This window comes from Herpailurus yagouaroundi, unplaced genomic scaffold, assembly GCF_014898765.1.
Source record: "Herpailurus yagouaroundi ecotype Mexico unplaced genomic scaffold, PumYag 208, whole genome shotgun sequence".
Classification (NCBI taxonomy): domain Eukaryota; kingdom Metazoa; phylum Chordata; class Mammalia; order Carnivora; family Felidae; genus Herpailurus; species Herpailurus yagouaroundi.
The window spans coordinates 8,555,512-8,583,422 of NW_024412439.1; the positions used below are offsets into that span (position 1 = coordinate 8,555,512).

Here is a 27,911-nt window from a genome sequence, read left to right on the forward strand (position 1 = left end):
AAAAACGTTGAAAAAAAATATTAAAAAAAAAAATAAAAGGAAACTTAAAAAATACATAAAAACAAAGGAAGGAAACTCTGACACCCGCTATGACACAGGTGAACCTTGAGGACATTACACTGAGTGAAAGAAGCCGGTCAGGAAGAGAGGGTACTGCATGACCCCACCTGTGTGAGGTCCCCGGAGTGGCCCGGTTGGTAGAGACAGGAAGTGGAGTGGCGGGTGCCGGGCCGGGGACAGGGAAGGGGAGCTCCGCCCCCGGGGTCCCAAGATGAAGAGGGGACTAGAGACTGGGGCACAGCAGTATGAAAGTAGAAAATGGTCACCATGGTGAATTTTGTCTTGTGCGTATTTTACCCCGGGTTTAAAAAGACAAGAACATCGTCCTACACACCCACACCCTGGGGAGGGTGGGGGCGCGAACGCAGCTGAACACGTCGGCTTCGTGCTTTCTTTCTCCCGCGGCTTCTCAGGCCACAGGCGCGCACACGGGCGTCACACGCTGGGGGGGGGGGGGCCCGGGGATGGGAGAGAAGCCCGTAAGGGTGCCAGATGGCAGGGCTGAGAGGGGCGGGCAGCACGCGGAGGCAGGGAGGCGGCCCGCTGCTCATCCCGAGGCCGCACGCCTCCTCCAGCCATGGACGGGGCCGGGAGACAGCAGGTGCACGCCCTACTGCCCGTCTGCCTCGCCCTGGCCTTCTCCCTCGCCGCCCTGGGCAGCAGCCACTGGTGCGAGGGGACCCGCAGGGTGGCAAAGCCTCTGTGCCAGGACCATCCGGGAGGGCTAGGATGCATTCATCTCAACAGGGGCCACGGCGGTGGCAGGAAGGACGACGAGAGCCAGGCCGTCCAGTACATTTGGGAGACGGGAGACGACAGGTTCATCCAGAGCCGGTTCCACGTGGGGCTCTGGCAGTCCTGTGAGGAAAACCTCGGCAGCGCAGGTGAGCGAGCGTGGCCGCAGGTGCCGGGGGGGGGGGGGCCCCCCCCGCGACAGAGGCAGGGGCTCGGGAGCCAGGCTGCCTGGGTTTGAATCCCAGTGCTGCCGCTGACAGCCTCTGTATCCTTGGGCGAGCTTCTTCACCTCTCTGGGCCTCCGTTTTCTCATCTGTGAAATAGGATGACAGCAGTATGTCAGCAAGAATTATTATAAGGCGTAAATGACTGGCTTCCCTGCCTTGCAACAGTGCCTGATGTGGGGTGTTTGTAAGAATGCGCTTTGACCATTTGCTAGTGTCTACCCAATCCCCCGAGAACCCAAAGTGGCCCCGTCTGACCCTAAACTGCATCCTTGCGCTTTTTAGGGGGTCTTGAAATGTCAGGTTCTCAGGGGCACCTGGGGGGCTCCGTCGGTTAAGCGTCCGACTCTTGATTTCAGCTCAGGTCATGATCTCACGGTTCGTGGGTTCAAGCCCCGCATCGGGCCCCACACTGATAATGTGGAGCCTTCTTGGGATTCTTTCTGTCTGCCCCTTACTCTATCTCTCCCTCAAAATAAATAAATAAACTTAAAAATAAAATTTAAAAACTTACAAAAAAAAAAGAAATGGCAAGTTCTCTTGGAAAATTGACTTTTATCATCATCGGTGGGAAAGGATCCTCCCTCTTGGGGGGCACCTTCAAGAAGTAAGAATCCTTAACAAGCTAGACCTTTGTCTCTGGAAATCCTTGCAATAACCCTGCAGAGTAGGTATTATTTCCTCAGCTCACAAGTGAGGAAACTGAGGCTCAGAGTTTCAGGTCATATGGCTGGCGAGCCCAACCCTGCTTTTGCCATATTACTCAGCCCCGGTTCCATATCTTTTGAACTTCTGCCAGTTGGTAAGGGAAATGGGAGAGGAAGACAAGAGAGAAGAGGGAAGGGAATGGTTGGTATTTGGAACACCCATTTCAGAAAAAAAAATTTTTTGTTTTACATCCTAAGGAACTAAGGAGGGAGGAGCTGAACTCTGCAGTGTCATACAACCTGAGAGCAAACCCAAGTCCATGCTTGGGGCCACAATGCTCTGCCCTTCCTGCTAGAAAAGCACACCCGTCAAGGTGGAAAGGAGAGGACCTCCCCCCCCTTTTTTCTCTTGACCTCAGGCTTAACACATTAAATTTCTTGACCAGCTTTTTGTTTTCCCTGGAGTTTCTAATTGCCTTTTTTTCATCCTTATAGCATTAGTGGTTTCTTCTGAGGTCTAAGTAAAAGGCTCCAAGTAGGAACCCTCTCAATGCTGCTTACCCCTCTCCATCCTGCCCCACTGGGGGCCACCAGTGCCTAGTCTTAGCCTTCCATGTGTCCCCGTCAGTACATATGGCCTTTGCTTTAAGTGTGGTACACACGATACAATAGTACCTAGAGCTAAAGCTACTGGAAGGGCCTCCTGCCCCTCTCCTCTGGGGGGTGCCACTATCTTCCTATACGTCCTCTCTCTCTACCCCCACAGACACAGGAGGCTCATGATCCTGCATTCTGGAGGGCACTGAAGGCAGCCTCAGATTTTCAGTTTGGAAAATATAGTCACCAAACCCATAGGCAAGTTTCTTGGGAATTTCCACTCCCCTTCCAAGTCCCCACATGAGGTCTGCCTACTTCTATTTCCATAACTGCATATAAGCACCACTCCGGTTATCAAATGTTTGTTGTGCATGAGAATCGCCCAGCAAGTTAATACAACTCCAGGTGCCCAGTGTAGAAGATTCTGGTTCTATAGATCTAAATGGGGTCTAGATATCCACAGTCTTTTAAAAAAAAAAAAAAAAAATATATATATATATATATATATATATTTAAGTAAGGTAATATTTATACATAGATAAGAGATCAAATCATTTAAAAACACTTATAAGAGAAACCAACAGTCCCCTGCTGCCTTCCTGCTCTATAACTTGGTCCCACCCTTCAGAGAAACCACTTTTAGCTCAGTTGTTTCTTCTGGTATTTGCCTCCATGTTTCAAAAACCATATGCTGTCTTCATGTTAGACATGATTTATTGACTTCCTGTCATGACAGATAAGGATAAATCTCTCATACCACCACATCCCATGTCTGTTCTCCCATCTTCCTAATATACTTATATTGTTGTTTTCTATAAATCAATAAACCAATAATTATTTAGACTGTATAAATATTGTTCATTACAGAATCAAGGAGGTGCTATCAGTACATTAAATTTCTTGTATAGCCTTTTGCTTTCCCTGGAGTTCCTAATTGCCTTTTCTTTTCCCATCCTCATAGCATTGTTTTTTATTCCCCTCAGCTCTCTTTTCTATCTGGTGTTATCTGTATCTCTAATAAGCTCCCCTGGTGATTAAGACACACACCAGAGTTAGAGAAGCATGCCCTGGGGTATAGCAAAGCCCTCTGGAAAGGGCGTCCCAAGCACCATGGAGCCAATTCGCTAAAAAGCATTTCCTTGTCAAGCACAAGATGAGGGGAATGGGGGGATACAAAGGTGAGTGGACCACAGTGGTGAGGATCGAGATGAAACTAAAACAAGGAAAAATATGACCATGGTTACCACAAAGATTCACATATGATATCAGAATAGAAAGGAGAAAGAGGTTATTCATAGCTCTGGGCATGGCGAAGTCTTCATAAAGGAGGTGGCCACTGTATCAGGCCTCCAAGCAGGACTGTGACTTTAATAGATGGAGATTAGGATATTCCAGGCAGACAGGACAGAGTGTCTGAGGCAGAACAGTCCAGGTATTTGCATTAGAACACAAAGCAGGGTGGAAGGGGAAGCCTCATTACAGAAGAACTTAACCCACATGTCTCTTCAGTGTCACCCGAGGCAACTCTCCTACCCTGCCACGCAAGGTCACGGTCACTCCAGGACAAGGATCTGGGCAAGACAGCAAGACAGTGTTCCCTAGAAAGAAACACCTAAATGAACAAGATGAGAAGCACTGCTTCTCAGGAGCCAGGAAATTAGACACCTGTCCCTGAGCTTTCTGGTAAAAACCTGTGACCCAGGTGGGAGGAAGGGGGCTTTCTCGACCTAAGCAGAGGCTGACAGCAGAGTTATGGGGCCGTGAGAAGACCTTTCACACTTCTTCCTCTAGAGACCCGGAATCTCCTTGACATTCTACCAACACACACACACACACACACACACACACACACACACACACACACACTGCCTTCTTGTGGATCACACCTCTGCAAGGTTTTTAAATATATTGTCAGGAACACAGGCTGAATTCTAAGGAGGGTTGATGTTCTCAACGTTTCATGGACAAAGCCAAGTAGAAATAAAGAGTGGAATTCTTGACTCCTTTCTGATTTATGTGCATCTTATATACTTTTTTTTTCTTTTCTTTTTTTTAATGTTTTTATTTATTTTGGGGACAGAGAGAGACAGAGCATGAGCAGGGGAGGGGCAGAGAGAGGGGGAGACACAGAATCCGAAGCAGGCTCTAGGCTCTGAGCTGTCAGCACCGAGCCTGACGCGGGGCTCAAACCCACAAACCATAAGATCGTGACCTGAGCTGAAGTCAGATGCTCAACCGACTGAGCCACCCAGGCGCCCCTCATTCTTTGTAAAAGTCTTACCCAGACTCCCTCTTTCCCCCCACAGTGCCCAAAACTCAACTGAAGAGAAGTTGTCTTATAATTGCCAATGAATAATTTTGTGTCTATCAATCCAAAAAAAACCCTCTGCTCACATTTTTTATGCTTCCTAAGATAATAAGTTCATCCGAGTAAACCACAGTCTCTAAATACCGTCATCACTTTATTAAGAGCCAAGAAGAAGCATGTTCTTCAGAACACCTTTTTTTCCCTCGGAGAGATGTGATCACCTTCATGTGTTATGAGACGCTCTCAGAGCAAAAAGCTTAGAATGAAATTTTTACTAAAGAATAACTAAATTAACAGCAAACACACAAAGGAATAAAACAACAGATATATGCCACAGGTCGCAAACCAATGCCCGCAGAAGGTGGTAACAAAAGCAAATGAAGCAAGGTCATCAGAGAATACCAATGACCTTGAAACCTCATCCCCAGATAAAGAGGCAGCCCCTGGCTCAGCTCAACTTTATGGTCACGAGGGCTTACGTGCTCAATGTTGTCAGATCCTCCGAGTTTTCCAGAAAAGTAAAATACTTGGATTTCCCCGTGAAAATCCCCAATTTTAAAGCATCTCGAAAACATTGCATAGGCCCAGGAAAACACATTGGCCGCGGAATATAGCCTGGGGCCCCCAGTTGAAGATCAGTCCCCATAAACATCTGCTCGTAAGTCTCATTTATCACAAGTGTCTGGGAGATTTGGGGTAGACGACAGAAAAGGATTACTCCCCTACTCACGCATACTCTCTCCCAAAAATAAATACACATTAAAAAAAAAAAAAAAAGAAAAGAGAAGAGAAGGATTACAGCTGGAGGTGAATGGGAGGGCACCCAAACTGCTCAAAGAGAGAGTCCCAGAGGAGGGGGGAGCTCAGGACACCTGACAGTAAGGACTCCATCCTGGGGAGGGTGCCCCTTGATCTGAGAAAGCCCAGGAAAGGGGTCTCGGGAAGTCCAACACCCCCTCCCCAGCTCTGATGTCCCCAGAGCGTCCCTGGATCTTTTCCTTCTGAATCAGCTCTGTCCTTGCAAAAGCTTATCCGGAGTGTGATTTTAGGACATCCTCTGCACAAGCCACCTCCTCCCGTTCCTTTATGCCATTGTCTAAAGTGCCTTTAAATTTTTTTTTTAATGTGTTTATTATTGAGAGACAGAGACAGAGTATGAGCAGGAGAGGGGGAGAAAGAGAGGGAGGCACAGAATCGGAAGCAGGCTCCAGGCTCCGAGCCATCAGCACAGAGCCCGACGTGGGGCTTGAACCCACAGACGGAGAGATCATGACCTGAGCCGAAGTCGGACGCTTAGCCGACTGAGCCCCCCGGGGGCCCCTGCCTAACGTGCCTTTAAAGGGGTGCAGCGCCTCTGATCCCACACTCTGAAATGGAGATTTGAAATGAAAGCGTCCAATCAATGAGCCAAGAAAAGGTGTCCGTTTCCAATTCTTCGCTGTTGCACTAAACCCCAAAGGTCAAGGACAGAGGGGCCTGGGGACCCCATAGAGGGGAGGGGGTGAGGAACAAGCAGACAGAGATGCCCGAGTCCAGCACTGGGGACCCGGACACCAGTTCCCAAGCTGGCATGTTGCCCTGCTTGGCTGGTGAAACTGTACCGCCAAGCTCCGTTAACACCCGCCTCTCTGGCTTCGTGGGATTTATGAAGATTTTTCCTTTTAATCCCGCTGGCCTCATTCAAAAGGAACACCATTGCTGAGGATTCAGATTAATCAAGGGGTCACGACGGCCTGACATCTGGCCCAGGCTGACCTCAGCCTTCTAAGCTATTGTGAATGCTCCTAATCTCCTTGGCTGGCCTCCACTTTCTTTTCTGCCCTGCCCCTGGCTCTGTACCTGGCCTCCATTTTATTCCTGAGAGAAAGGGCAGCCCTCCAAGGAAGGCAAGAGAGAGAATTCGTCCTCAGTGCATTATGGAGAAAGACAGCAGGTGGGTGACGTGCATAAGGCACTGGGTCTCAGGTGTTTCGATTCCTGAGTCTACCAACCTGTTTGCGCCTGGCCTCCAGATCTGTCAAATGTGGCTGTGTGCACTTGTCTTTATCGATAACAAAACACTCAAAAAAAAAAAAAAAACCCAAATAAAAACATAAGGCAGTTCACAGAATCCTTTCGCAACTTTGTCATTGGAGGACTTCTATCACACCCATTTCACAGATGAAGAGACCGAGGTTCAGAGTGGTCTGATTACTGAATGGCAGAACCAGGCACAGAGGCCAGGCCTTGAGGATTTACGTGCCCCATTCTGTCCTTGACACGCACTTGTTCCCCCCTGCCGGCCTCATTCATTGGGTCTCGTGGGGATGACGCGGGGGCTTACGTGAAGAAGCGCTCGCCGGCCCCAAAAGGGCTCTCTGAGAGCAGCGTGTGAGTGTAGAAATGTCCCCAGTGCAATGGCGACTTCCTTGGTCCAACTAGGAAAAACTGGCCAAAGTTTTGCTGCTGCGACCCTAACACCGTGCCCACTGCCAAAATCAGAGAATCTTCAGGAAAACGGTTGCATCCATCCAAAGTGGGCTTAATTCAAAAGCTGAATGGGCCACTGCGGCTACAGATTGGCAGACGGGTCCCCAGGGCTGTCATCCTCACCCCCAGGCTGTGTAAGTGCCCCCCCTCGGGTCATGTGACGGGTAAAGCCTGTGACACGTTCGCCAGAAAGAATCCCATCGGGGCAGCTCAACCAAGTGGCTGTATCATAAACCCAGCCTTTGTTCCTCTTCTTCCCAGAGCCCAGCAGAGGCGCAGGGCAGACGTGGGAAGCAATAAGGCCCCAGGGCGCTTGGTGTTTCGTGAGGACAAGCGTGGCCAATCTGAAGGTCCGTGGCATTTAGACGTGCACTACCGTGAGCGTGCACCTGTTTGTGCGGACGGTCCTTCCCGCATGAGCCTGACGCGGTAGAAGGTGAACCGAAGGGAAGGGCTGTGTGTTGAGGAAGCAAGGCCATCAAAGAACAGGAACCTTGACTCAGCGCTGGAGGAATAGGGAGCCACTGCAGGTTCTTGAGTAGGAGAGTTACCTGGGGTTTTCTCTCCTACAAAGGAGAAATAATTTCTGAGGTCTAAAGATGCTCCCCCAAGCTTCCTTCTGTCCCTGAAAACTTCCAGGAAAGGTAGGTGACGTGACTCTGGCCCTCAGGATACTTACAGTGTGCTATATTTAATAACAATCTGTGCCCTAACCACATGCAAACAGCCCCCAGTACAACTCATTTTATTTCAGGGAGATTTCGGTGTGTAGGAACTGAGAGCGGCTTTCCTGTCCATTATTTCATTAAATCCTTGATGTGAGGCCAACGCGGGGACCACTAAGCTTGGTTTAGGGCTGAGAAAGCCATTCTTTTGGAGAGGCAGTGATCTGTGCCTCACCTGGCCCTGTTTCAGTTCCCACCAGCCCAGACGGGGAGCAGCTCCGGGGCTCAGGCTTGTCTGCATCCTCCGGCACCTTCCGGGCTGTGCACCAGATTGCATCCAGTCAGTGATGCAGCGGGGGCGGTGTCCTAATGCAGCCCGAGTCCTAATGCTCCTGTACCGGTCACTTACCCTCAGGGGTCCTTGGAGCCACTCCCCTGAACTCTGCAGGGAAGAAGCAGGTGATTGTGCAGGCATCTGGGCATCTGTCATGGCAGATGATACTCCCAGGCTTCCGGGAACCTTCCGGAACACGAAATAAGCAGCCTCTGGTGCACACGCAGTAACTCCCCCCCGTCCTTCCACGCTCCAGAAAGCATGATGGGATGCCAACAGCGAGGTCACTCGGTAACAGCTCTGAATCTGCTCCAGTGTGTTTTTTAAAATCATTACAGGGGCGCCCGGGTGGCTCAGTCGGTTAAGCGTCCGACTTTAGCTCAGGTCATGATCTCACCGTTCGTGAGTTCGAGCCCCGTGTTGGGCTCTGTGCTGACAGCTCAGAGCCTGGAGCCTCTTCTGATTCTGTGTCTCCCTCTCTCTCTGCTTCACTCCCCTGCTTGCACTCTGTTTCTCTCTCTCGCTCACACACAAAAATAAACATTAAAAATTAAAAAAAAAAAAAACAATACAAACTTTGTTCCTTTCCCTCTAACCAGAGACAAACTGAGACTCATACCATAACGGATGCTGTTTGGGAAGGTGAGAACCTGTGGTCTAAGGCTCGCAGTATCAGCCCAGACGGGCTGGATTATGCCTCAGTAACAAACAACCCCCAAATCCCAGGGGTTTAAATCAACAAGTTCATCCCTAGTTCATTCCGCATGTATTTTTTAGGTTGGCGAAGGGTGACTCCTCCCCACAGCTATCCAGGGACCCAGGCTGATGGGGACTCCATCTGCACGGGTGCTTCTGTGATCACAGAGACAGGCGAACAAGAACCAGAACATGGGCTCTTAAAGCTTCTGACCAGAAGTGACCCACCCCATGCCAGCTCCCAGTTCATTGGCCAAAGGAAGTCCTATGGCCAAGCCTGGATTCACCACGATGGGATTGAATCATGTTCCTGTTGGGGGGTGGGTGGGGTGGGTAGGGGGGCCAGCACATGTCTGTGAACAGTAAAGCCATCTGCCACGTCCCCTAATCCTTGTTCGAAATGACCTGGGATAGGGGCGCCCGGGTGGCTCAGTCAGTTGTGCGTCCGACTTCGGCTCAGATCATGATGTCACGGTTCCCGAGTTCGAGCCCCACGTCGGGCTCTGTGCTGACAGCTCGGAGCCTGGAGCCTGCTTGGGATTCTGCGTCTCCCTCGCTCTCTGCCCCTCCCCCACTCATGCTCTGTCTCTCTCTCCATTAAAATGACCCTGGATAGACTGAAGGTGCTCGAAACACAGTCTGTCCCTAAGAGAGTGAGGGTGCTAGAAACACAGTTACTCCTCCTTATGAGTATATTCTCTTTGTGTTCTAGGTGAAAAGTGTAGAAGTTTCCAGAGTATAATACCAGCTGAAGAACACGGTAAACACCCATGTTCTGTCCACCAGGGTGCCTCACAGCGTGGGTCACTTTGATTGTGTGTGTTGGGGGAGACAGGGGGAGGGGCGGAGACACGAGAGAGCTCTTTGTGGTTTTTCCACAAAGTCAAGTCCAAGTGCTGGAACCACCTGCCCCCTGCATGTGCCCTGTAGTTGTCAGGGGCTCTGGAAAAGGTGGTACAACCGACCTTGCTGGTGGGGAGGGGCGGGAAGCCCTGACCGGTAGGGTTTACCGGGTCCCAGGGCACGCATAGGCCCACGGCGGCCCACGGCGGACGCAGGGCTGGGAAGAGATGGGCTCCCGCACGCTTCGTCTTGTCTGTGCCGCTCATCAAATCCGTGATGGTTTCACGGGGTCTGTTTCCCCAGCGGGAGTGCAGGTTTTGTGAAGGCTGGATCTACACCTGTTTCGACCATTGCTGGGGCCCCAGGAGGCAGCTCACAGACACCAGCTTCCCTCCCTGTTCCTCTGTCTTCTTACCTCCACCTGCAGCACAGTGTCTCCTAGAAGCGGGCGGGATGCCCTCCGGAGGGCAAAGAAACGGCCCACACAGATACAAACAAGGTTTTGGGATCTCTAACCAGGGCTCCTAAACGCTCAGCCGCCTCTGCCTTCTTCCTTAAGTTTGGTGTCTTCTTTAAAAAACCAAGATTGGGGCGCCTGGGTGGCTCAGTCGGTTGAGCGTCCGACTTCGGTTCAGGTCATGATCTCACGGTCTGTGGGTTCGAGCCCCGCGTCCAGCTCTGTGCTGACAGCTTGGAGCCTGGAGCCTGCTTCGGATTCTGCGTCTCCCTCTCTCTCTGCCCCAACCCACTCGCATCCTGTCTCTCTCTCAAAAATAAATAAAACATTATAAAAAAAATAAAAAAAATAAAAAGACCAAGATAAAGTCTTCTGGTCAAATCCAAACAACGTACTAACTTCCGAACTGGGGAATAGAGAGGCCCCCCCCCACCGCCTCTGTCCTGTCCCCACATCAGACTCCTGCTTTATTGTTGCTGTTTTTATTTTTCTGCCTCCCAGCGAAGGACAATCTTTTTTTTTTAAATATTTTTAATGTTTATTTATTTTTGAGAGAGAGAGAGACAGACAGAGAGACAGAGCATGAGCAGGGGAGGGGCAGAGAGAGAGGGAGACAATCCGAAGCAGGCTCCAGGCTCTGAGCTGTCAGCACAGAGCCCGACACAGGGCTTGAACTCACGGACCGTGAGATCATGACCTGAGCCGAAGTTGGACGCTTAACCGACTAAGCCACCCAGGAGCCCGTGTTTTCTGTTTCTTTTTAAATGCTGACAATCTCTGTATTTTATTTTTTTATTCTTTAAAAATTTTTAATGTTTATTTTTTGAGAGAGAGACAGAGCATGAGCAGGGGAGGAGAGAGAAAGAGGGAGACACAGAATCCGAAGCAGGCTCCAGGCTCCGAGCCGTCAGCACAGAGCCTGACGCGGGGCTCGAACTCACAAACAGTGAGATCATGACCTGAGCCAAAGTCGGATGCTCAACCGACTGAGCCATCCAGGCCACCCTGTTTTTGTGTCTTAGAGGGGAACAGGATCAAAGGGTTCGACATCACGGTGCTTCTGAACTCTCCAGGCTCAGGGTCTCTATCACCCTCACACTTTGCAGGACTTTTGTGGCTGTCCATTGGGGCCGAGATGCTGAACATCCTTCTGGTGTTGACGAGTGCCGTCCTCCTGGGCTCCGGAGTGAGTTCTCAGAGCGCTGGTTTCCGCTGGCTCAAGGTGGATGCTTCTGTAGCCATCCTCACGGTGCTCGCAGGTACTTGTCGACAGAAGCCAAGAGGGGATTCCCCACAGCCTGTCCCAGCGGGAGGGACAAAGCTCCGGGCTGTCTGTCCCCACTGCCAAAGCGCAGGCTGGCTCTTCTCCTGTCAACAGCCCGCTCAGCAGGACGGCTGGCTGGTCCACCGGAGAAGTCACTGAATAAATCCCACTGGAGGGGCAGGGGGCGGGGGAAAGCAATGATGCTTTGGCTGATGGATGAAAAGAAAGGGGATGGGAAATAAAATGTATTACTGGGTCTTTATCACAACCCTGGGAAGGAGACACATGGGCTCTGAGAACGGAAATTGCCTAATGCAGCACAGTAGTTTGTCAGGAAATCCTACCTGGGTGTCATTTCTCTGCCACATGAGTGCTGTGTGACCCCAGGCAAGTTACTCAACCTCTCTAAACCAGCTACCTCCAGTGGCTATAGTGATGACTGAGTAAATGCACCTACTCTGTGGGAAGAATGCAAGAAATTGTTGCTTACTGAAAGTCATTATCAAGCTCGATGTACGTGTAAGAATGAAGAACTCCCTTTCTTTGGGGTGGCGGTCTTCCTTCTGTACCCTCCACTGTATCAGAGCAGCTTCATTTGGTCTCCTGAGTGGCCTCTCCATCAAGAAAAGGACCCCCTTTTCTTGCCTTCCTTTGTTTCTCTGTCCCCATCCTCCAAGCCCTGCCAACAGTGCATCAGTCCAGCTGGGAGCTCACTTCTGTGCGTGATTAAGTATCAGGAGTCTTTCCCAAGCTTTATCATCAGCGAATAGGCTGATAAAATCCAATTTCTGGATCTTCATAACAAAGAGGTAGGCCGTGGGCTCTTGGAGACTCCTCCCCAGGTCCTGGCACCCTCCAGTGCTCCCCCCGACCCCTGCCAAGGTCATGAGTAAACCTCTTTCTGGACGTCTGTTCCGTTTCAAGTGTGCAAACACAGTTTCAGGTAGACTGTTGGAGGGTTTACATCACAAGGACTTTAGATGGCCCATTAATATATAAATAATTGCCCCCACCAATTAAAACTCACTTCTATTTGGGCCCCTGAAGCTGATCCCTACCTGGCCACCATTTGCCATACATTTATCCAATGAAAACACGCGTGAGAGGGGCGCCTGGGTGGCTCAGTCGGTTGAGCGTCCAACTTCAGCTCAGGTCACAATCTCGCAGTCTGTGAGTTCGAGCCCCGCATCGGGCTCTGGGCTGATGGCTCAGAGCCTGGAGCCTGCTTCTGATTCTGTGTCTCCCTCTCTCTCTGCCCCTCCCCCGTTCATGCTCTGTCTCTCTCTGTCCCAAAAATAAATAAACGTTAAAAAAAAATTAAAAAAAAAACAAACACGTGTGAGATTAGAGTCCCCGCAAAAGAAAGACACAACGACAAAACAGCCAGCATTTAAAAATGAAATCCAAGGCAACTTACTTGGGTTTTTTAATGTTTATTTATTACGAGAGAGAGAGAAAGAGCTTGAGTAGGGGAGGGGCAGAGCAAAAGGGAGAGAAAGAATCCCAAGCAGGCTCCATGCCATCAGCACAGAGCCCGAGGTGAGGCTCGAACTCACAAAACGTGAGATCACGACCTGATCTGAAGTCAAGAGTTGGATGCTCAACCGACTGAGCCACCCAGGCTTGCCCCCCATACTCAGATTTTTCCCTAAAGTATCCCAGAGTTTGCAAACCATCCACATGCAAAAGAAGTAACAGAACAGAACCCTGTAGAGTGTGGCTTCAGGCCAAATGTGGTCCAAGGACCCCTCTGCTGCACAGGGAAGGAGAGACTGGAGCATTGGTGCCTCTGAGCACAGGGACACAGGGGCATGACACACGGGGAGAGGTGGCCACGGGAGGAACAACACGTCAGAGGAACACACGCCATATGCATTCACGACAACGAGGAATTGGTATGAATGTGAGATGGGGGACCTGCTTGGAAGGGTTCAAGAAGGACGCTCCTGGGGTTTACATCCAACTCGCGCAAGGTAGGGAAACCCCATCCCCACCTGTGGCTCACAAAGCTTTCCTCGTGCAGGGCTCCTCGGGATGGTGGCCCACATGATGTACACAACCATCTTTCAAATCGCTGTGAACCTTGGTCCCGAAGACTGGAAGCCTCAGACGTGGGACTATGGCTGGTCATACTGGTAGGTTGCTGGCCGTGGTGCCCAAGCCCCGACGGACCCGCAGGGTTACACACAGGTTCTGTAAGACTACCGACCTTGGCCATTGCTCTGCCGTCTGACTTTGGGTTGATTTCTTAACCTTTCTGGAGCCCAGCTCTCTCATCTGGAAGGTGATGAGACCTGTCTCATGTGTCCCTAGGCATTCAAAGAGATTATGTTTGTGAAATCCTTGGCAAAGAGCCAAGCCCTCAAGAAATTGGGATACTGGGGGCTCCTGGGTGGCTCAGTCGGTTGAGTGTCCGACTTCGGCTCAGGTCATGATCTCACGGTTCATGGGTTCGAGCCCCGTGTTGGGCTCTGTCCTGACAGCTCAGAGCCTGGAGCCTGGTTCAGCTTCTGTGTCTCCCTCTCTCTCTTCCCCTCCCCTGTTCATGTTCTGTCTCCCTCTGTGTCAAAAATAAACAAACATTAAAAAATAATAATAATAAAAATAATAAAAAATAAATAAATGGGGATACTGATGTTATCACATTCTTAAACATGGCTTATGGGGAAGAGTCCTGAGTTATAATGCTGCCTAATAAATACTTCAATCATGAGAGACCCTGCCCCTGCTTCTAATGGACAGATAAGTTGTGTTCCTAACAGAAAGTCTCAGTCATGTCACATTATACAGGGGCGCCTGGGTGGCTCAGTCGGTTAAGCGTCTGACTCTTGATTTCAGCTCAGGTCATAATCCCAGGGTCGTGGGATTGAGCCCCGTGTTGGGCTCCACGCCGAGCTTGGGATTCTCTCTCTCCCTCTCTCTCCTCCTCCCCCCACCCCTGCTCGTGATCTCTCTCAAAAATGGTATTGGTTCCAATATCATTTTGTTTTGTTTTGTTTCCTATTACTTGTAATTACTTAACTTCTAATCAAAGAAGTACATACAAATAGTTTTTTTTTTTTTTTTAATTTTTTTCAACGTTTATTTATTTTTTTCGGACAGAGAGAGACAGAGCATGAACGGGGGAGGGGCAGAGAGAGAGGGAGACACAGAATCGGAAACAGGCTCCAGGCTCTGAGCCATCAGCCGAGAGCCCGACGCGGGGCTCGAACTCCCGGACCGCGAGATCGTGACCTGGCTGAAGTCGGACGCTTAACCGACTGCGCCACCCAGGCGCCCCATACAAATAGTTTTTAAAACTCAAATAGTATTGAACAGGGGTGCCTGGCTATCTCAGTCAGTAGAGTGTATGACTTTTGAACTTGGGGCTGTAAGTCTGAACCCCACATGAGGTGTAGGGATTGCTTAAAAATAATATCTTTTTAAAAAATCATGGGTTGGTTAAGCGTCCAACTTCCACTCAGGTCGTGATCTCACCACGCGTGGGTTCGAGCCCCGCGTCGGGCTCTGTGCTGACAGCTCAGAGCCTGGAGCCTGCTTGGGATTCTGCGTCTCCCTCTCTCTCTGCCCCTCCCCTTGCTCTCTTTCTCTCTCAAATATAAATAAAAACATTTAAAGATGTTTAAAAATTGAAAATAAAATGGCATTAAACAGAGCAATCTCTCAATTCTGTCTCCCCCTATCCACTCTTCCAGCTCCAACCAAAACCCTCCACATTCCTCTCCGCTCTGGACCCCCTGCCCGGAGGTTTGCCACAGTGCTGTGAGCAGAGAGCTGTTTCTGGGCCCCATGTCATTATCTAACTTAGTTCACATTCACATTTTGTGGGAGCACATCCCCCAGTAGCTTTCTAAGAAAGGGTTCGAGGAGCAAAGATATTATTTTATTTCGTGCATATTTGGAAATGTATTTATCCAATGCTCTATATTTGATAGTTTAGCAGCGTGCGTAATCCTTTGTTGGAAATCACTTTCCCTTAAAATGTTGAAGGTGTGGCTCCATTTCCTTCTAGAATTGACTGCTTCTGGCACGAGTTCCATACTATTCTGATTCATGTCCCTTTATAGGTAAGCTGCTGCTTTCTACTCTTTATTATTGGTATTCTGAAACGTCAGGATGATGCACCTTGGAGGGAAGATCTCTCATTCACACTCATTCTCCCTTTCCTGTGCTTGACGGGCCCTTCAATCGGAATATTCACATCCTAGAATTCTGGGGTTTTTTTCTGGTATTATTTCTTTGATTATTTCCATTTCTTAGCTTTCTGTTCCTTCTTTTTTACATTCTTTAAAAATGTCTTTATTATTTATTTTTGATAGTGAGCGTGAGCAGGGGAGGGGCAGAGAGAGAGAGAGAGAGAGGGACACACAGAATCCGAAGCAGGCTTCAGGCTCCGAGCTGTCAGCACAGAGCCCGATGTGGGGCTCGAACCCACAAACTGTGAAATCATCTCCTGAGCCAAAGTCAGATGCTTAACCGACCAAGACACCCAGGCGCCCCATGGTTGTTTGTTTTTTAATGTTTATGTATTTTTTAGAGACAGAGTGTGAGCAGGGGAGGGGCAGAGAGAGAGGGAGACATAGAATCCGAAGCAGGCTCCAGGCTCTGAGCTGTCAGCACAGAGCCCAACACGGGGCTTGAACCCATGAACCAGGAGATCGTGACCTGAGCCGAACTCAGATGCTAAACCTACTGAGCCACCCAGGTGCCCTAGGTCTTTCTTGTTTTCTAATTATTCTTTTTCTAAATATCCTGATCTTGCTTTGTTCATGCAATAGCTTCTCATATGTCTCTGTAGATAGTAATCAAAAGGTTTTCTTCTTGGTGTTTTCTTCTGTTCTTAGCTCTTTTCTTTGGATTTTTTTTTTTTTTCTATTTGTTGTTGGGCTTTCCCCCTAGATGTTGGTGTCCTTGAGGGTCAAGTCATGTTTAGGGATGATTGGAAACTCTGGAGCGAGTTTAGAACTTAGCTACAGTAGGCTTCTTTGTAGGTAATTGGAGGTGGAGGCTTCTCTTCTACCTGGGAATTTTGTCCCCCGAAAACACACACTCGTCACTTGGCAGAGGTTCTTTCTCTTTCATTCCTCCTTGTTCTGTGGAAGATGAAAAGTGTAGCTAGACCATCATCTCGGAACGCAACAGGTTTCCAGAGGGTGGGGATATAAAGTAACAACACCCAGGGCTGGTGTCCTGCCTTAGAGCCAAGAACAACAATAACAAAAAAGCAACACTTCTGTATCAGCAGATCCCATGCTGAGTACTTCCCACACATTAGTTCATTAAATTCCTCACCACCGCCCTGTGTGCAGTGTTACTATCCGTCAGGTTTTGCAGATGAGGAAACTGATACAGAGAGGTGAAGTCATCAGCTCAAGGGTGCACAGTTCCTAAGAGATGGGCGTAAACCCACAGTGCACATTGGGCACAATGACTCCGAAATCTTTTCTCTTAACAACACTGTTGGCTGGTGTCCGAAACTTGTGATCCAAAGTCCGGGTCCGAGCTCAGTGGAACGATGAGCTGGATTTTCATCAGACTGACCTCCCGCAGGAAGGAAACCACAGCCCCACACTCTTCCCTAACTGTGCCTTTTGTTGACAGCCTCGCGTGGGGTTCTTTCGCGCTCTGCATGGCTGTGTCGGTCATGGCCGTGAACAGATACACGGCAGCCCGCCTGGAGTTCATAGAGAAGCAGAGGGTACGGAAAGGCAGTAAGCACTCTCAACACAAATTCCCGGAACCCAAGGCTTCAGAAAGTGTTCGGGAAATGGAAGCTGCTCCCAGCCCTGCCGGGCATGTCCTTGTGAGTGCATCTGAGCACCTGCCACCAAATGCCCCAGGGAAGGTGTCCATGTGCTAGCCACAAGCTACCAGCTCTGCAGAGGCAGACCAGCCAGGCACTTACGTCCACAATGAACATCTCTGGGGAGGACTTCAGAAGGCTGTGGTCCGGGTAAACTTCCTACCCATCATCTTACCCTTCATTAAACACCTTTGGCTTCAGCTACTGGTTCCCGGTAAAATGCCAGTATCTTTAAGTGAGATCACTCTTACAGAAGATATCAACCATTGACACTCTAGTATAAATCAGCATCTCAGGCTTTCCTGACAGTGAGTTTAGTCAAAGTAACCAAAGGAGATGGGACATGTGAACACTGAGGGTAAGAAGTTTTGAAGACAGGGGAAAGCAAGGTTCTAACTACCAAAAGTATAAAATGTGTTGCCCGCACATGTTTGTTGACGGAAGAGTATCCAGAATTTTTTCCCCTTAATTAACAGACACAGATTGATAGCCTGTGTGACTATCACATACTTCCTTTTTTTAATTTTCATCAAGAAGCCACGAATTTAAATTTAAAAAATTAGCTTTGTGTTACTTTAGATATATATTTTCTTCGAAATTTCCTCATTTCTACCTATAGTAAAATCTACTTAGAAGCATAATCAAATGATAAAACAAAATGAGAACAGCCGGATGGAATGACACCTTATCGCAACTAAGTAGAACAAATGTTGGAAATGTTGTACTTAAATTGCTAGGCACTTTTGCTTCTAAAAATAAACATTGCTATGGGGCTTCCGGGGGGCTCAGTCGACTGAGCGTTCAACTTTGGCTCAGGTCATGATCTCATGGTTTGTGGGTTCAAGCCCCACGTCGGGCTCTGTGCTGACAGCTCGGAGCCTGGAGCCTCCTTCGGATTCTGTGTCTCCCTCTTTGTCTCTGCCCCTTTCCCACTCATGTGCTCTGTCTCTGTCTCTCTCTCAAAAATAAACATTTTTTAAAAATTAAAAAAAAACATTGCTAAACGTGCAAGTTTTGTTTAAAGCAGTGGTGTTCTGCATGGTTCCTAATGTGTTGTTATAATATTATATAAACTTATCTTACATTTTAAACTAACATATCATTGAGGCCACAGGTTGCTGAATACATAATTTAGGTTGCTGGTTTTTTTTTTTTTTAAATAAGCTGCTAAATTAGAACAACCCTAATTATGCCCTAACTTAGATTCATCTAAAGAAAGTATTCATGTGTTTGGTGAACGTGTCATTTCTGGAAAAATGAACAAACCATCCCTGAATGTTACGAATAAAATCACTTGATCTGCTTATGCTGAACGGTAGCCACAGAATAAGGAGAAATCAGCTAAGTTCTTCATGTTTGGGGCTCTAGTCAGGTATGTGCCCAATGAATGATGGTCGCATGGAATTTTGTGGTTTGTTGAACCAGGCATATTTGGACAGATGTCGGATGGATTTTTGCTAGAGTAAGCCCAACCAGGAGGGCGTGCTGAGGTCTCCTGCACTGTTTTCTCGCCTAAAGCAGGGGGGTCCGTACCCAGTGGCCTCCGCCCTCCACAGTGTACAGGGTCCTTTGTATGGTTCATAACCCCTGTGTGTCCACGTAGGAAAGGTTCACAAAGAGACACTCAGTTCGCTTTTAAAAAGCAAAGCAAGGGGTTCCTGGGTGGCTCAGTTGGTTAAGCATCAGACTCTTGATTTCGGCTCAGGTCATGATCTCGTGGTTCCTGGTTCCAGCCCCCATCAGGTTCTGTACCGACAGCTCAGAACCTGCTTGGGATTCTCTCTCCCTCTCTGTGACCCTCCCCTGCATGCTCTCTCTCCCCCCCCCCAAAAAAAATAAATAAAATAAACTTTAAAAAAATGTAAAAAGCAATGCAAAACAAGACATATCTGTGTAGAATGCGGTAGAAGGTGCCAGAGAGAAAAACGCATTTTCTGGAGCCACATGAGAGAAGCTGATGTCATTGGAGGACCCAGGTGGCACTTTGAGAGACAAGCAGTGATCAGATGCCGGGGCAGGACACAGGGTGCTTGATCCCTGAGGCTCCGGCCAAAACTGAATCTTTGCTATATCCTCTGAGCTCCCAAGATGCTTTTCTTCCTTTCAAGTGTTTTAAAGTGTTGATTATATTAAAGTATATAACCCACATAACCCTAAATGCATCGCTTAGTGAATTTTCAGGCAGTGAACGTAACCTGTACCCACCACCCACATCAAGAAACAGGGGCGCCTGGGTTGGCGGGGGGTGGGGGTGCTCAGTCTGTTAAGCGTCCAACTTTGGCTCAGGTCTTGGGTCTCGTGGTTTGTGAGTTCGAGCCCCACATCAACCTCTCTGCTCTCAGCACAGAGCCCGCTTCAGATCCTCTGTCCCCCTTTCTCTGTGCCCCTCCACCCCACTCTCTCTCTCTCTCTCTCATCCTCAAAATGAATAAATAAATAAAAACATTAAAAAAAGGGAAAAGAGCCAAGGTATCTCAGTTTCATATAGCTTTGCTCTAAGACAGACCCCGGTGGATTTTAATTCCTCGGTATATTGAAATGATCTATTTATATACCTGTTTCCCTCTTACAGATTGTAAATTACTTCTCTAGGGCAAGGACTGTTCTCTGCATTCCCCGACATCTAAGACCATGGTGCACAAGTAGAAAATCCTCAGACACACAAGACATATTTGTATATATGTGTATATGTGATGTGTGCATTGGGAGAATATCAATGAATATATATATGTAATATATACATATATAAATATAAATATATATATATATATATATGCACACATATGTTCTATCAAATAGACCATTTTATTTTTTAGAATTTTGAAGGAATTAATATGGATTGTGATTAAGGGCACGGATTCTGGAGTCAGACTGCCTCAACAGAAACCTCAGCTCCCCCTACCTTGACCTTGGGTGAGTCACTTGTCTGTCTGTGCCTCAGTTTTCTTATCTGTAAAATGAGAGAATAGCCCCCCTTTTTCGGGGATTGTGAGGACTAAGTGGGTTAATGTGTGTGAAGATCTTAGAATAATACTTGGCATTTAGCGAACAAAACAGAAGGATTAACTGCTAAGATCTGCCATGTGCAAAGCACTGTGTCGGGTCCTCTGGGTATTTAAGGAAACCAGATGGAGTCTGAGCCCCTGCCAGTGAGGTGGGAAACAAGAGTGAAATCTCAGTGGCCGCGCCAGGGAGAAAGCCAGGATCCAATGAATGCCAATCCACCAACCATTTTTAGCCTGGACACCATCCACCCTGAGTTAACCATTCAGTGACTTTCCTCAGGTGTCTACAATGCTCCAGGCACGACACCATTCCTCCTAGAAGTAAGGACTCAACCTTTGCCCTTTTCTGGTATGAGCTGAATGCCTGTTTGGGGTCCGTTGATACAGAACTGGTCCATGTCTACGGTCTACTTACTTCAACAACAGATGAGTCAGTCTCCAAGCTGCTGGCATTCGGTTGTTCTGACTAAGGAATCCATCACGAGAAGCAGCCAGCAGGGGCTCCCGATGGCCTCCTCCAACCAGTCTCGGAGGACTGGAGGGCAAAGGGTCCATGTCTCCTCTTACGAGGTAGGTGGCAAAAAAAAAAAAAAAAAAAAAAAAAAAAGATGGCGGCTGACTCAAAATATTCTGACTCTACACAACAGCACGTTTATGAAGGTGGTAGTATTGGGGTCTCCATTTCCAGAAGATGGCCATGAGATTCAGGTTTAACTGTATGCCTGAGACTGTACAAAAAGTCAGGAGCGGAACGGAGATTCAGACTCAGGGCTGGAAGGCTCCTGGGGGCAGAGTGGGAGACAAATCCCCTCCTCTCCTTCCTCCCTAGGTGAGACTGTCCAAGGGCAGGGCCCTGGGCATCTTGTGGGAGGAGTCAAGGGGTTGAAAACGCCAGGAGGAAGCCATTGAGGGAGCCCTTCTCTCTGATCCAGAGATGGGTCAGGGCAATTTGAAGCTACACTCAATTCAAAACATGGCTTCTGCTTGGGGCAAAGGACACTGAAGAGGCTCCAGGTAAGAAGACAGGCGGGGGGCTTTCTCTACGTTAGACTGCGGCTTTCATGCCCCGGGTTTCCCGGAATGGCCCCCAATCCCACAGATGCATTCACACTGCTGAGTCTTAGTTCTCAATTCTTGGACTAGAAAATACCTTTATTTCAGGGTCAGGCCAATCTTTAGGCTTCTCTCCTAAAGTAGGGCTATAAAGTAGACTGGGATTTGGAGCAAGAATCTCTTTGTAGACTAAGCAACATGCTTTGGGTTGGAATATCCCTTGTCTATGGCAGTCAAGCCATAAACAGAAAAAGGAAAAGCACCCCCCACCCTTAGTGGATGTGAGTTTTCACTGTTCCCCCTGAGAGCTGCATCTGAGCCCAAACATAGGTCCACGCCAGAGATCCTGCCGCCCTGTCCTGCTTTTCTGCATCTCCAGGGCCATGGGGAAAAGTGGAAGCTGCCTAACATTATTCAACCAAGCTCTGAGGGCCAGTGTCCCTGAGCATCTCTCAGACATAGCGAGGCTCTCATCCAAATATCAAGGTATGCAGAAGACCATGTTTTCAAAGCATCAGGTGCAGGGAGCTTGGATGGATCGTGAGCCACCTTGCAGGGCTGGCTTGTTACGGAACCATGGACAGTAAGACTGAAGGAGAACTGAACTCATGATAATCTTCACACAGGAGTTCCTGTCAATGTCTCCACTGGCTCCACATGACTAAAGTCAAGGTCACCACTCAGACCTTATCTCACTTGACCAATCAGCAGTATCAGATGCAGGCGGTCACCTCCTGCTTCAAATACTGTCTTCACCAGGTTCCTGGACACTGCTCTCTTATGTCTCCCCCACCACACTGGCCACATCTATTCAGTCTCCTTTGATGACACTACTTCAAGTCCCCAGTCTCTGGATGATGGGAGTACCAAAGAGCATAGCCCTCCAATATCCCCCCTGTCTACACTCAAGTCTTAGGAGAGCTTGCATGTCATTGCATGTCTAGAAATACCACCTACCTGTGATAACTCCCAAATGTATAACCTGAGCCTAGACCTCTCTCAGCTGGACATACCTCCAGAATGGCTTACCCCACTTCCCACTCAACACCTCCACTTAGATTTAACTGGGTTGCAAAATTAACATAGAACGCAATGTGGAATTCACCCACACCCCCAATCTCTGCCTCCTGCAGTCTTCCCCATCTCAAAAGAAAAAAAAAAAAGAAAATAAATAAAGAAGGAAGGAAGGAAGGAAGGAAGGAAGGAAGGAAGGAAGGAGAATACATGGGAGGGAGGGAGGAAGGGAGGGAGGGAAGGAGGAAGGAAGGAAGGAAGGAAAGATAGGAGGGAAGGAAGGAAGGAAGGAGGGAGGGAGGGAGAGAGGAAGGAAGGAAGGAAGAAGGAGGAAGGGAGGGAGGGAAGGAGGAAGGGAGGGAGGGAGGGAAGGAGGGAGGGAGGGAGGAAGGAAGGAAGGAAGGAAGGAAGGATGGAAGGAAGGAAGGAAAGTGAAGAGTAACTCTATCCTATTAGTCATTCAAGTCAAAATGTCAAAATCTGGGAGTAATCTTCACTCTTCTCTTTCCTTTGTTCCCCTCCGTCCAACCCATGAGCAAATCCTGTCTGCTCTACCTTCAAATCTGTCTGAATCCAGGCACTTCTCACCACCTTGACTTCTACCCAATGAAGCCAAGCCAAGGCCACCATTACTGCTTCCCTGGGTTACTGTCACAAAAGTCTCCAGCTGCCTCTCCACTTCCATCCTTGTCCCCACACAACCTAGTCCCAGTACAACAGGTGTACGTGAAAGTCAAATCACATCTTTTCTCTCCTCTGGACACTCCAAGGATTACCATCTCATTTAGAGCAAAAGCCAAACATTGAACCATGTCCTACAAGATATGTAGGCCCTCCAACAGACACATGAAAAGATGCTCAGCATCACTCATCATCAGGGAAATGCAAATCAAAACCACAATGGAAAAGGAACCCTTGTGCTCTGTTGATGGGAATGTAACTTGGTACAGCCACTCTGGAAAACATTATGTAGGGCCTCAAAACATTAAAAATAGAAATACCGGGGCACCTGGATGGCTCAGTTGGTTAAGCACTGACTTCAGCTCAGGTCATGATCTCACAGTTCAAACCCCCACGTCAAGCTCTGTGTGGAGGGCTCAGAGCCTGGGTCTCCCCCTCTCTCTCTGCCCCTCCCCCACTTGTGCTCTGTTTCTGTCTCTTAAAAATAAATAAAAGTTAAAAAATAATAAAAAAATAAAAACTAAAAATAGAAATACCATATGATCCAGTAATTTCACTACTGGGTATTTACCCAAAGAAAACAAAAACACTATCTTGAAAAGATATATACAGCCCTATACTTACTGCAGCGTTTACAACAGCCACGCTACAGAAGCATTCCAAGTGTCCATCAATACATAAATGGATAAAGAAGATATATGTATGCAATGGAGTATTATTCAGCCATTAAAAATGACATCTTGCCGTTTGTGACAACATGGACATATCTTGAGGGTATTAAGCTAAGTAAACTAAGTCAGAGAAAAACAAATACTGCATGAAAACCCAAAATAAACAAACAAAAACTAGATGCTTAAATACAGAGAACAAACTGGTGGTTTCCAGAGGGGTGTGGTTGGGGGATGGGTGAAATAGAGAAAAGAGACTAAGAGGTACAAATTTCTGGTTATAAAATAAATAAATCATTGGGGCGCCTGGGTGGCGCAGTCGGTTAAGCATCCGACTTCAGCCAGGTCACGATCTCGCAGTCCGTGAGTTCGAGCCCCGCGTCAAGCTCTGGGCTGATGGCTCGGAGCCTGGAGCCTGTTTCCAATTCTGTGTCTCCCTCTCTCTCTCTGCCCCTCCCCCGTTCATGCTCTGTCTCTCTCTGTCCCAAAAAATAAATAAATGTTGAAAAAAAATTAAAAAAAAAAATAAAATAAATCATAAAGATGAAAAGCACAGAATAGAGAATAAAGTCAATAATATTGTAATAACATCATACAGGACAGATGATGACCACACTTATCAAGGTGAGCATTGAAAATGTATAGAATTTTCAAATCAGTATGTTGCACCCCTGAAATTACTATAAGGTTACATGTTAATTATGCTTCAATAAAAAACTGGGGTGCCTGCGTGGCTCAGTCAGTTGAGTGTCTGACTCTTGATTTCAGCCCAGGGTCATGATCCCAGAGTTGTGGGATTGAGCCCCACATTGGGTTTGGAGCTGAGTGTGGAGCCTTCTTAATATTCCAAGCACATTCTGCCTCAGGGCTTTTGCACTTTGCTGGTCCCTTTGCCTAGAACATCTGTCCGGCACAGATCCCCATCACTTCCTCAGGCATCCATCAGTTCCTCATCGTCTTTTTACCAACACTCTCTGATCACCCATGAAATCAGAGGGATTTATTCTCAGTTTGCCTCTTCCCCTCTCCTGTGATAGATGCTGTGATATGTCAATCAGGTTCCTCTTCACTGATGGATTGTTGCCCCAGCTGTTGGTAGTGCAGTCAGCGGACAGCCAGCTCTCAGTGCCTTCAGGGATCACCTCAGTTAGAGAGAACTGACCTTTGGCCCAAGCAGGTAGAGAAGGCACTAGTACGTTGCATTAAAACTCCGTGATACCCACCTGTGCTCATTGATGGCCTTTGCTTTCCATTAAAGGAAAATGGTAGGTAGGGATGGTTTACAGATGAGTCTGTCTGATACACTGGCATCAGCTAGAGGCAGATGATCCCGTTCAAGAGTGGCTCTGACACACGGTAGAGAAGGAAGACCTTCTGTGCACAGAACTCGAGCCGTACCTATTGTCCACTTCCTTTGGGTGGAAAGATGGCCTGAGTTACAGATCTACACTGTCATATTGGTAGTTGGGTTGGCCAACAGGTTGGAGACTATGGAAAAAGAATTGGTGACAAGGAAATTTGGGGAAGAGATGTGTGGACATTCGCCTTGTAATGACACTTGAGTATGAATGAGTATGAAGGTATTTGGTCCTGTGAGCATGTCCTCAAGAGACTAATCATTGTACAGGGGCTGTTGTTAATCAGGTGGGCAAGATACCCTTGCTGTTTCTGTTGGTCTGCTTCTCTTCCCAGCCAGCCCCATGCTTGTTCAAACACACCATGGTGTCAGAGACTGGAAAGACGGCCATCAAGGTATTTCTTCCTGCTTTGGCCCGTTTTCACAGACAGTAGCAGCTACTTTCCATGGCTATAGAATATGCTAGATGCAACCCCCCCACCCCGACCCTGACCCCAAGTTCTACCTCCTCTCATTGGTCTGCAGTAACTCTTTTTCTATCCCTTGTCTGAAGGGGTGCTAACAGCTTTTCACTGTTGCTGGTCTCTGGGTGCCTCAGTGGCCCTGGTGTATGTATCCTTAACCCTTTCACAGCCCTGCAAATGACCTTCCCATTAAAGTCTCTTGAACCATCCAGGGAGATTTTGTCTCCTGCCTGGACACCCAGGGATTCCCTGGGTTTTGTCTTTCTCTTAGAGGACTTACCACCTTCTGACATACTACAGGATTACTTCCTTGTGGATTCACTGTCCACTTCCCAACACGAGGTGGTCAGAAAGCTCCGTGAGGTTGAGTACTCTCTCTCTGTCATTCAGCGCTGTGTTCCTCACACATAGATCTCTTCTTGGCTCATGATAGCTGAGCAATAATGGTTGAGACATAAATGACAGAATCAATGAATGACATTTCTGGACATTCTGGAAACATTAAGCTCCACATCTGAGGATGTTTGCTAGTCTTTAGGTGGATGGTTGGCCAATGATCACTGTTTACAGCAGCATAGAAACTATACCCGGAACATCCTTACGATGGCGTGGAAGAGGCATATAATTCTGCTAGCGCACCTGATCGTGGATAACCACCGTCATCCACATCTACTTAAACAGAAAGACTGCCATGAACTATTACAGGAGACCCAGATAGTTACCCTTTCATAAAGGACCTTGTACTGCTGTGAGGCTTGCCATCAAATACAGGTGTGAATTGTCCAACCACAGCAGTGGCCACACTTGAACAAGGGAACTGAAGAAGTTGTATGTTGACTAAGCCAACCTTGGCAAGTAGACATTATACCACTCATAATATTTTCAGCCTCCCAACGTAGGTGGGTCCTCTAAAAGAATGCTCATTAGAAATTTCCTCATTCTTAATTTCAAAGAACAGTTCTATTAAAAAAAAAAAACCACACACCTCCATCCCAAGTGGCACTGTCAGGGGAACGAAGTAAAAATGCGAGGTATATTCACACACCGAATGAGTAATCTCCAACTTCACATAACAATATGGATAAATCTTCAGCAAAACAGTAACAACTTTGTGAATCTATTTTTTTTCATAACATTTATTTATTTTTGAGAGATAGAGCATGAGCAGGGGAGGGGCAGAGAGAGAGGGAGACACAGAATCTGAAACAGGCTCCAGGTTCCGAGCTGTCAGCACAGAGACCGACGCGGGGCTCGAACTCACGAACCGCGAAATCCTGACCTGAGCTGAAGTCGGACACTTAACCGACTGAGCTACCCAGGTGCCCCAAGATGGCCACCTTTAAAGGCATTTATTCAATAAACTTTTTTATAACAATAAAATTATATAAATATTATAAAATATATTTATATTTATACTTATAAATATAAAATAATAAAATATTAATAAATATATATTTTTAAGTTTATTTATTTTGAGAGAGAGAGAGAGAGAGAAAATGAGCATGGGAGGGGCAGAGAGAGAGGAGAGAGAAGATCCCAAGCAGGCTTCACACTGTCAGCACAGAGCCCGACTGGGCACTTGAACTCACGAACCGTGAGATCGTGACCTGAGCCGAAACCAAGAGTCAGATGCTTAACCCCACTGAGCTAACCAGGTGCCCTTAGGGCATCATTATGACTGGTCTTCTGGTTTCTGGAGGTTTGAATGCTTGAACTGGTTCTTAGCTTTTGATGTGTTTTCATTTCTAATCCTATCATGTTCCCTTATGTAATTAAGATATTTCACATTTGGGATAAATTCTTACTATTCTTTTTTTTTTTAAGATTTCATTTATTCTTTTTTATAAATTTGTTTATTTATTTTTGAGAGGGAGAGAGGGACAGAGTGCAAGCAGGGGAGGGGCAGGGAGAGAGGGAGACACAAAATCCCAAGCAGGCTCCAGGCTCCAAGCTGTCAGCCCAGAGCCCGATGCAGGGCTGGAACCCATGAACCACGAGATCATGACCTGATCAAGCCAGCGCTTAACCAACTGAGCCACCCAGGCGCCCCCAAGACTTTATTTTTAAGTAACCTCTACGCCCAACACGGGGCTTGAGTCCACGACCTTGAGGTCGAGAGTCATGCACTCCATCGACTGAACCAGCCAGGCACCCCAAATTCTTAGCGTTCTTAATCATTCCGGAGGATAATAGTTATCTTCTTGGACATAGTATCTTAGTCTGTCCCTGCAAGAGCCCTGCAAGATGACTATGTTACGCCCACTTTATAGATAAGGAAGCTAAGACCCAGGGAGGTGAAAGAGCTTGACTAGGAAGAAACACCCCCACACTCTGTTCAGGTCACACCTACCAGGGGTTCATTCTGCAACAGGCTCCATTCTTCTTAACGGTTCTTCTATGCTTTTCATCACCTGATCCAAGGGTTACAGGAACAGAGCACAGGGATGTTTGCCTGAAAATCCCAGGTCCCGATCCCTAATGCCCAGCCCCGAACAGCAGAGGAAACCCTTAACAGTCAGGCAAGCCAGAGAGCTTTAAAAGCCCTGGCAAGAGCTCTGAAATCAGAC

General features: G+C 47.8%; 1 protein-coding gene and 1 long non-coding RNA gene across 2 annotated transcripts; one reads left to right on the top strand and one right to left on the bottom strand.

The window, feature by feature from the left end:
- Positions 1-139: 139 nt before the first annotated feature.
- GSG1L2 (GSG1 like 2) lies at positions 140-17,920 on the top strand. Its single transcript, XM_040453208.1, has 5 exons — positions 140-944; positions 9,448-9,495; positions 11,142-11,294; positions 13,323-13,434; positions 16,901-17,920. The coding sequence occupies exons 1-5, from the start codon at positions 638-640 to the stop codon at positions 17,157-17,159; spliced, it is 879 nt and encodes a 292-aa protein (XP_040309142.1). The 5' UTR covers positions 140-637; the 3' UTR covers positions 17,160-17,920.
- Positions 11,291-27,883, bottom strand: LOC121015913 (uncharacterized). The gene is made up of 3 exons (XR_005784038.1): positions 27,695-27,883; positions 20,523-20,669; positions 11,291-11,508 (listed from the first exon to the last, which is right to left on the bottom strand). It is a non-coding gene; the product is annotated as an uncharacterized LOC121015913 (long non-coding RNA).
- Between the last annotated feature and the right edge of the window lie 28 nt (positions 27,884-27,911).

Coding starts and splice junctions, on each gene's coding strand:
- GSG1L2 (XM_040453208.1), top strand. CDS start 638: ATGGACGGGGCCGGGAGACAGCAGGTGCACGCCCTACTGCCCGTCTGC. Junction 9,496..11,141: donor AATACCAGCTGAAGAACACG/GTAAACACCCAT, acceptor CACACTTTGCAG/GACTTTTGTGGCTGTCCATT. Junction 13,435..16,900: donor GACTATGGCTGGTCATACTG/GTAGGTTGCTGG, acceptor TTTTGTTGACAG/CCTCGCGTGGGGTTCTTTCG.